This window comes from Priapulus caudatus, unplaced genomic scaffold (assembly GCF_000485595.1).
Source record: "Priapulus caudatus unplaced genomic scaffold, Priapulus_caudatus-5.0.1 Scaffold272, whole genome shotgun sequence".
NCBI lineage: Eukaryota > Metazoa > Priapulida > Priapulimorpha > Priapulimorphida > Priapulidae > Priapulus > Priapulus caudatus.
The window spans coordinates 68862-78776 of NW_014577333.1; the positions used below are offsets into that span (position 1 = coordinate 68862).

The 9915-nt window shown below is 41.6% G+C and overlaps 1 protein-coding gene across 2 annotated transcripts in view; it reads right to left on the reverse strand.

Moving 5' to 3' along the window:
- LOC106808393 (glutamate-gated chloride channel-like) overlaps positions 1 to 9915 on the reverse strand; it is a 144151-nt gene that overhangs the window by 52674 nt on the left and 81562 nt on the right. For both annotated transcript variants that reach the window (XM_014811098.1, XM_014811097.1), the window contains exon 3: positions 6752 to 6876. In XM_014811098.1, coding sequence (XP_014666584.1) covers positions 6752 to 6876 — 125 coding nt within the window. The remainder of the gene's footprint in view (positions 1 to 6751; positions 6877 to 9915) is intronic.

Genomic DNA, 9915 nt, shown 5'->3' on the forward strand with positions numbered 1-9915 from the left:
CAATCCTAACCCTAACCCTAACCCTAACCCTAACCCTAATCCTAACCCTAACCCTAACCCTAATCCTAACCCTAACCCTAACCCTAACCCTGACCCTAATCCTAATCCTAACACTATCCCAACACTAGTGCTGCCACGTTGCGGTCACCTCCCTCCACGCCCGGGGGATAGCATTACCCATCGGAAAGGGGTGTCTCGCCGCCATATTGAGGTCAAAGACAAAGTGCAAGGGGCATAACATTGCCTCGGCGCGCCATTGAGAAGTACACGAAAAATGTCAACGGTCGTGCGTTTTTACTTTCTGCATTAACACAAACATTGCACAATATCCAAAATTAGCACAATCATATTTATAAATGTTTCTATAAACAGAAAGACACCTGTGAATTGATGTACGATGTTATTGAAAAGAAATATTGATGAAAAACCTAGACGTTCCGAGGCAATGTTATGTCCCTTGAACTTTGTCTTTGACCTCAATATGGCGGTGAGACTTTCCGATCTGGCTTATTTCAAAACGTAAGCAAGTTAGTAGCGATGATGGCCGGGCACCAGCGCGCCGAATTATGTACGGAAAATAGCTGGCGCCGCCCTGGCGGATCTTTGTATCGTAGGCTGTGATTGGTTGATCTATGTACGGAAGTATTTATGTCCCTTCTCGCCTTGGTTGATTTAATGACGGTACATAAACGATTAAATGACGGTACCTAAATCGATTTAATGACGGTACATAATTTCATGTTTGTGATTGGCTGAGCACAAATAAGTTGCATCTGATTGGTTGATTTAATGACGGTACATAAATGATTTAATGACGGTACATAAATCGATTTAATGACGGTACATAAATCGATTTCATTACGGTCATTAAATATCATTTATGTCCCTTCGCGCCTGCCCATATATGTGTACACGAACGCATGTGTACGTGCACACGCACGCACGCACGTGTACGTGCACACGCACGCACGTATGTGTACATGCACACGCACGCACGCACGCACGTGTACGTGCACACGCACGCATGCGCGCACGTGTACGTGCACACGCACGAACGCACGAACGCTCGCGCCTGTACGTACGTCCACACGCACGCACACACGCATGTGTACGTGAACATGCACGCACGTACGCACGCACTCACGCACGTGTACATGCACACGCACGTACGCACGCACGCACGTGTACGTGCATACGCACGTGTACGTGCATACGCACGCACGAACGTGTACGTGCACACGCACGCACGCCCGTGTACGTGCACATGCACGCACGCACGCACAAACGTGTACGTGCACACGCACCCACGCACGTGTACGTGCACATGCACGCTTGCACGCACGCACGTGTACGTGCACACACACGTACGCGCGCACGTGTACGTGTACACGCACGCACGCACACACGAACGACCGTGTACGTGCACACGCGAAGACTGTAGCATTACAACGACACAGATGCATGCGTATGTGTGCTGTGCTGTCGAAATACGAACTATTTTGTCACAAATGACCTGACCCGGAAAAATCCGTGGCAAAGTTCGCGCATGCGCAAACTGTAATTACGAACTGGCTTATTGCATTGCCATTTATAGGTGGTTTTACGAGAATGCTTTTTACAGCAATATTCTAATATCGTACATGTGACATTAACATCAGTTCCAAGACCGCATACACAGGCTTGGACATATCAAGTAAATTTATTGTTGAACAATATCGTGACAGGTTTTCATGCGACATAATTAATATATCATTTATCTGTCCAATTTAGTAAAATAATTGGAAAGTATGAATTGTTAACTGGGGATGAGGGTAGATCTTCTCATCGACCTTCGATTAATAATGAGCGTGTGAGCGTGATATAACGTCGATAACAAGTCTAGAAAGGCTCTTAGCTCTATCAGTACTGCACATGACGTAGCTATAGAACGACGACGGCTTGCTCCTCGTATATGCGAGGTACGAACAAGATGGTCGGCAGTTACCGTTGACTCTGTTTTCCCTATCTACGCTATCTACATTTCACGCAAGTTAATAAGCAAGCTAACAAAGATCTCATTACCGAATTTTAAGGAGAATGTCGCCCAAACCAGACATCATATTTCTAGATAGACTAACCTTAAATAGATTGGATTACCGGATATATAATGATGCGAAACAATCTTTACACACAAATGTATTCTCAGACGGCCAGGCTGACACATTTTGATGTATCACTACATAAACAAATTGTGAGAGATGCAACCATAACCGAGACAAACTGCAACAGTTGTGTACAGACATTAAGGTAAAGAGACAGTCAGTCACTCCATCGGTCGGTCGGTCAGTCGGTCGGTAGGTCGGTCTGTTACGAGCCTTTGAATGAGATATTGAGAATTTTGATCGATCTTAGTTGTAAGTGTACACGGACATCAGATCCGTTAGATAACCATAGAGATAGCGAGCGAACAGGGCGTGCTAACCATCACCCTAGCGCTAACAATGACTGTAACATTTTATAAACGATCTTCTCATTGTATGCAGGTTGGTGCAGCAGCAGGTCACCTCTCACTACTCTATCTCGTTCCCCCAACCCGATTTCCATGCCTCGTGCCCAACCCACCATGGAGTACTATGTCATGAAGTATCATGTCATGATGTACCATGCCATGATGTACCATGCCATGATGTACCATGCCATGATGTACCATGCCATGATGTACCATGCCATGAAAGCACATGCCATGAAATGACATGCTATAATGTGCCATGCTATAAAGTGCCATGCCATGAAGGCACATGCCACGGAGTACCAGTCCATGAAGGCACATGACATGGAGTTCCATGCCATAAAGGCACATGTCATGATGTAACATGCCATGAAGTTCCACGCCATGAAGGCACATGCCATGGAGCACCATGCCATGAAGGCATATGTCATGGGAGTCCTGAGCCGATTGAGATTCTTCTGCGCTTACACACAACCTCCGGTTACAGGAGGGGCACTGGCCTGTGTGCTCCTCCTCTAGAGAATAATAGATCACAAACATATGAACGCCAGCGTAGTGATTTAATTCGATATCAATACACTTTGCCGTTTATATTTCGTTGAACGCTACCAGCGGAGCCTCAAAGATTCGGATACGAAATCGGCGAGTCTGGAAATCAAATTTCACTTCCCGCCGGTTACTAGGTCAACCAAAAACTCTCCTATTAACTATCGATGATCAAATGAAAACAACAAGTATCGGCGCGGGATATGGGAACCAATGATCATGTTTCATTCATGCGTCAGCTCCCATGCCACTTCTCGCGGCGAGTGCTCGCCTCTACACCGTACGTGAAAGCCAAGCCAGAGTGCATGCCAGCAGTCGGATACAATCCCCGATACGTATATTGATGTCAGCACCGGGTAGGGTAATTTAATTCGACCGCACTAAACATCGTACTACATGATCTAAACTATTAATTATCCGTTTGTTCTATAATCAATTATCTAACTGAAAGTGGCAAGATTCGCAAAGTTTTCTTTCCACAAGTCATGCGTTTAAACTTATAAAGCGATGAAAGCAAACAAATTACTCTATCACACTCTGATGCCCAATATTATAAATTTGTATTGAATCTACTTTCGCTCAGCAGCTGTTGCTATTTGTATGTAATAGCGCACTACTGCTAACCGCAGGAGGACACCTATACCAGTTTATAAATGTTGAGTTAACAGGCGAAGCATTTATCACCATCTTATAAGGTTGCTATGCATGACTGTGATTTCAATACGTATTATTAGTAGCAGTAATCGTAGTGGCAGTTTAATAGTTGTGGCATTATTAGTTGTGGTGGCGGTGGCGGTGACTGTGGTGGTGGTGGTAGCGGTGGCGGTGGCGGTGGCGGTGGCTGTAGCGGTGGCGGTAGTGGTGGTGGCGGTGGCTGTGGCGGTGGCGGTAGTGGTGGGGCGTGCTGTGGCGTGGCGTAGTGGTCGGCTGTGGCGTGGCGGTGGTCTTTGGCGTGGCGTAGTGGTGGTAAGGTGGTGGCGCTGCGGTGCTGCGCGGCGGTGGGGGTGATGGTGTATTGTAAGTTGGCTGAGGTAATGGCAGTGATGCGCAGTGATATAAATCCAGCAGGTGTTTCACAATGCTTGTGTATGCGTGTCGAACATTTTACACATAAACGCGTGTCCCGAAGTGAAGACACAAGACACAAGACTAGATGTAGTTGTAACATATTATTGATATAACGCTATACAGTGCATGTACGATGTACGAAACTGATAACACAAACATAGTGGTTTCCGCATATATGTATACCTGGCTCTAATTACTGCTGTCGGCATGCCACCTGTACGCTGCGGTCTTCCATCAGCTACCCAATTCAGCTTCTTGCAATTTAGTATGGGTATTATTTCCGGAGCTCTGAATACATTGAAAAACTGTAACTAGTTCCCGATTGTTAGTGAACGTAATGACGTCAGTAACGCAGATGGATTGTACATTTGGCCATGAATAAGTATAATGCGCTGTATCCATGCAATCTATCTTTTCCGCTTTCTCATCTATGCCTGTTCTCTCGCACGCTCTCGCGCTCGCTTCTCCCTCTTTCTCGCGGGCGTTTCTTTCTTACTTTGTGACCACAGCTCCCTTCATTGGATCTCATTTTCTATTCGTTCTTGCATCTCGCATTGATTCAGAGTATTTCATTGTGCCTGCCTACAATTGGGTTTAGTACAGCTACACTATAGAAATTCTATGCGCGAACATACATAATCTGCCAAGGTTATTTGAGGAAATATATGATCAGAAGTAGATAATAAAGAAATTTTACTATTCTCTTCCTATTATCTACTTCTGACATTATGGATATAAAACACCGACCCACAAGTCACATACAATTACGGGAGTATTGTTGGGAGAAATCCCAACGTTAGATGAAAGCGTAGCGGTCAATATTTTCTAGGAGACTTTTAGTCACATAATAAATTTCAATTAAAAAACTTCCGAGTACAAATTGACTCCCGTAAGCGTTTTCAATGCCATTTTGAGGTGGTTGGTATTCGGAACATGGTTGACAGGATTCATATTCGTCTTGTTTGTTTTCTCGCCAGCGATTGCATTCAACGAGGACATTTTAATCAAACGTGGAAATTGTCAAGTAGAATCGCAGCGTTCTGCTGTCCGTTTAGGTGATGAATCCCAAAGCTGAGCTTAGGTCAGAAGAAGTTAGGCCTCGTTGTTAAATTGGATTCCGAGTGCTACATATAACGCACGCGGCTTCAACCATATTTAATGTGGAATTGAATTTCGCATATAGAAAACGAAGAGTTACGATGAGTGAGAGTCAAGATGTTTGATACGGATTCGCACGCTGGTGATTTATGTAAAGAATTCAAATCATTTATAAATTCATACTGAACATTAAACGCACATCTTTCTAACGATTCGTGGACTTCAGCGCTGCTATAGTATGTATTATTACGCGAAACAATTTTAATTCAAATCGATTCGAAATGATTTTGATTTCAATTTCAAATCTATCTATTTATTTATCTAGCTATCTATCTATCTATCTATCTATCTATCTATCTATCTATCTATCTATCTATCTATCAAGTAATAATAATAATAATAATAATAATAATAACAATAATAATATTAGTAGTACCGAGTTTTATTACAGATTATAAGTAAAAAATGAGTTCAGGGCCCGACCGTGTCTGTTAACAAACATAACATGTGTTCGTCAACGTTTGGTATCTCATAGCGTCGAGTTATTTTCCCTGATTTAGAAGTATATATCACGCATAAATATTGCCTGCCAAATGCCTGGACGTCGTCCGCATGCAATTTTAACGAGATGTCTTAGCGATAAAGTGAAATTCTAATTTGACATTTTTAGGAAAACAGCATATAAATTAGTTCGAATCCGTTGCAAGTATTAGTTTAGCGTAGGAAAATCGTTTTGATCAGTACCGACAGCTTGCGTGCGCGTAACACGCGCTTGTTCTTACTACAGACGTTATTGGTTTGATTAGGCAGTAAAGCATTGCTACAATGTAAAAAAAACGTCGTAACGGTATTGCTAAGCTAAACTAACAGTTGGGAACTGTTTTACTAGCGAAACCTGACGTTGGAAAGATCATCGCACCGTGAGAGGAGTGACGTGGTCGCGTATAGCAGAGGCGATAACTTGGAGAAAAACCTGATGCGATTACGGCCGCATTATTTAATCATATGTTACGGAGCAATCTTCGACGAGTAAGCGCCGAAGGCTGTGACGAAACGGCAAGGATCTGATATGCGCTAATTGAATTGTGCAAAGGTTTTGCTGACCTGCGAAACGACCAGTTAATGTTTCTTAGTGAAATTCCATTACGCACAAGTAAAATTCAAATATAATCGATGAAACGATGTAAGTGCCAGTTATACAATTTTCAGATTGATTATTTAATCGTTTAATCATAAAATTATACTTCCTAAAGCTATAAGTAAATGGAAAACGCATAGATATACATTGTTATAAAGTATACAAACCCGTAATTCTGGTAGTTTTACTGCTTTGAAGTTATAAAATATAACCTTCCTAATCTCCCAACTCCGTATGCTTTGCCTCTATTGTTGTCTACACACATGTGAAAATAATACGGCTGTACCGTTCTAATTGTGAGTTTATACGGACGTTCATTTTAACAGAATTAATATACCCTGTCTAAATAGAACGATGTGTGTTTATCCACGCGCGCGCGTTCGCGTATGAATATACTATATATGGAAACTTACGAGATCCGTTTCCTCCTTTTGGTCTTAAACGATTGTCGTAGTTAGATCCTTCTCCTAAAATCTCATCTATGATCTCTTTCTCAGAGATATTTATATTGGGATTTGTGACTCTGTCGGAAGTATTTCTGCAAAATAACAGCAATATTTAATTATAACGGCGATTCCTGCTGTTCTCGTCAACAACTCAAAACAGATTTACTACGCACAATTCATACTTGGATATATTGAACGTAAAAAAACTATAATAGACTAAATAAAATCAGACAACATTAGTATACTATTTCCTTTGTGGCGTGAGCCGTCTGACATAGGTCCGTGACACATCTGGCATAGGTTAAAATGGGTTAATATAGGCGAATATAATAAAACAATAAAAATAGTGTGCAGTATAAGCAGGAAAAATATCAGTTTTACCATATAAGATAGTAATCGTAAACAAATAGTCAATATTGATGGCAAATCGTAGATTACATGCGTGTATGTACGGTTGTAAGTACGCATACCACACAATCAACGCACGCCTGCATGTAGTACACGCACACACGCCTACAACACACGCACGCACGCACGCACGCATGCATGCATGCAGCACACGCACACACGCATGCATAAACACACGCACGTACACATGGAGAGTAATTGAGCTAACGTTTTTATCGTTTGCATGAAACAAGCTTCCGGCAAATGCTATATCCAGTCGGAATAGTCGAACGCGGTTTTGCGATAAATGTCAAGGTGTGGCAATATGGCGTATGCGACCTTTTGGTGGCGCAACCATCAAACATTTAGAGGTGAATAAAAAGAGGCGAGAAAAATTTAAATGCCAAATTGCTGCAATTATATCACACATAAAACTAATAGGAAGTATCTTGTTCTTGTTATTAACGCAAAGTTATTCTTCAACCATGCATCCACGCACGCACACACGCATTCTTACACGCACACGCACGCGAACGCACGCACGCACGAGTGCACGCAATGCCCGTTTGCAATTTAATACGAGACCTGACAGTAGGCCCCATTTTTAACAGGGGGGGGGGGAAACAGCGAACTGCGCAAAATAGTGGATAACTTATTTTTTTTGGTTCCTAATATTTTAATGGTTCCTCCGCTTCCCTCTACACACCCTATGCTCCCCCGCCTCTCAGCTCTGCAATCTTTGTTTTGGGCGCCATGTAAAAAGGCGACATTTTTGTTTGTTGTTCTCTGCTGCCTAAATATGTAACTGTTCAGTGGCGAATCCAGGATTACAAGGAGGGGGGTGAAACACAGACGGGGGGTATGGGGGTCCTCCCCCGAAAATTTTGAAAATGTAGATAGCAGGAGATGGTATTTGAGGCACTTTAGAGTACATGCATGTACAGCCTTCATTCTGACTACGACAATTCTCTTTTTAGTAGAACAATTCTTTTTTTTCTTTTCTTTTTTAACTTTCAGATCAACAGGGGGTGCCATGGCTCCCTTTGCCCTCCCTAACTACGCCACTTCTAAGGCCTGAACAATCTTTGTAGTGCCGTAACCGGAACTCGAAACGACAGCTGCAAATTTTCGGGGTGTGTTTTTGCGCTGCAATACTTCGGCCGTATATGCCTAATAATAATCTGCGATTCCATTGTGACAAGCACATGTTCAGGATGCTGTATACACGGAATTTCATAGCCTTGACTTGCACGTCGAAAATCGCGCGTTGCAAATGTAAGTTACGCGATGCACTCACCAAAACGCATAGCACGTTAATTTCCTTACTACTTGCTATGCAGATAATCCTGGTAACTAACAATACACTTTCAACAATACAGTGTGTATTGTTGAACACCTTCTAACAATACACTGTGTATTGTAGTAGGTACCTAACAACTGTGTATTTAAATTCAATTTAATTTTCAATAAATTCAATAAAATCAATCAAATAATTTCAATAAATTCATTGAAATAAATGTCAATTTCAAGTTTACAAATCAAAAAGTAAACTAATTAAAAAATAAAAAATAAAAAATAAAAAGTGTATTTTTAGAATGTGTTCAACAATAAACAGTGTATTGTTGAAAGCTCATAGGTACCTACTACAATACACAGTGTATTGTTAGAAGGTGTTCAACAATACACAGTGTATTGTTGAAAGCTCATAGATACCTACTACAATACACAGTGTATTGTTAGAAGGTGTTCAACAACACACAGTGTATTGTTGAAAGCTCGCTAACAATACAAAGTGTATTGTTAGTTACCAGGATTATCTGCGCTATAACATCCCACCATTAAACAATGGGCAAGTCGACGATAGGCTACAAAGAGCCCTTTACTTTGACCTTTGTTGAAGGCGCACGACAATTTGTCCATGTTATTGTCGATGATAAACGCGGGCTTACTAAATGTACTTGGTCAATGACATTGACATTGACTGTGACAATGAATGTCTGTCAGTTATGTCTTCCGATATTTCTTTCTTAGTCAGGTGACTTTTCCTAATTATTTAGTAGGTTTTATAGAAATGACCACAAGCTGACAACGATTCACAACCTGTCTTAGGTTTGTGTCACGTCCTGGGTGTATGAAATATTATTTGCGTTCACGTGACACGGAGTCGACAAGACATATTGAAGCTAGTATTTCATTTACACGGCGAGTGTCACAGAATAAAGAGATTAGCGTATTTTACGCACTATGCAAGAGCGTCTTCCACTTGTTTTGGGAATCGCATTAACAGTAACATAATAGAGGTTTACATTACGGAAGCAACGTTTAATATTAATTAAACGCTTCATTAGGCCTATATTAAAGTCCGGAATGATTTTTAAGCATTAGTTATTGAATATTATTTTTTCAATATTTTAAAATATGTGCCTCGTGCAGCACATATAAAATTAAAATTAAATTTGAAAGACTGATCCTAAGACTGATACTAGCTTACCTACTTGACCTACAGCTAGCAACAAGTGTTTCATAACAAACAGATGCAATCGATTCTGACGCGGTTGTTTACAGTTCCTATTCTTGTTGTTGTTGTTGTTGTTGTTGTTGGAGTATATAAACAAATAAATAAATAAATTTATATATATATGTGTGTGTGTGTGTGTGTGTGTGTGTGTGTGTGTGTGTGTGTGCGTGTGTGTGCGCGCGTGTGTGTGCGTGTGTGTGCGTGCGTGCGTGCGTGTGTGTGTGTG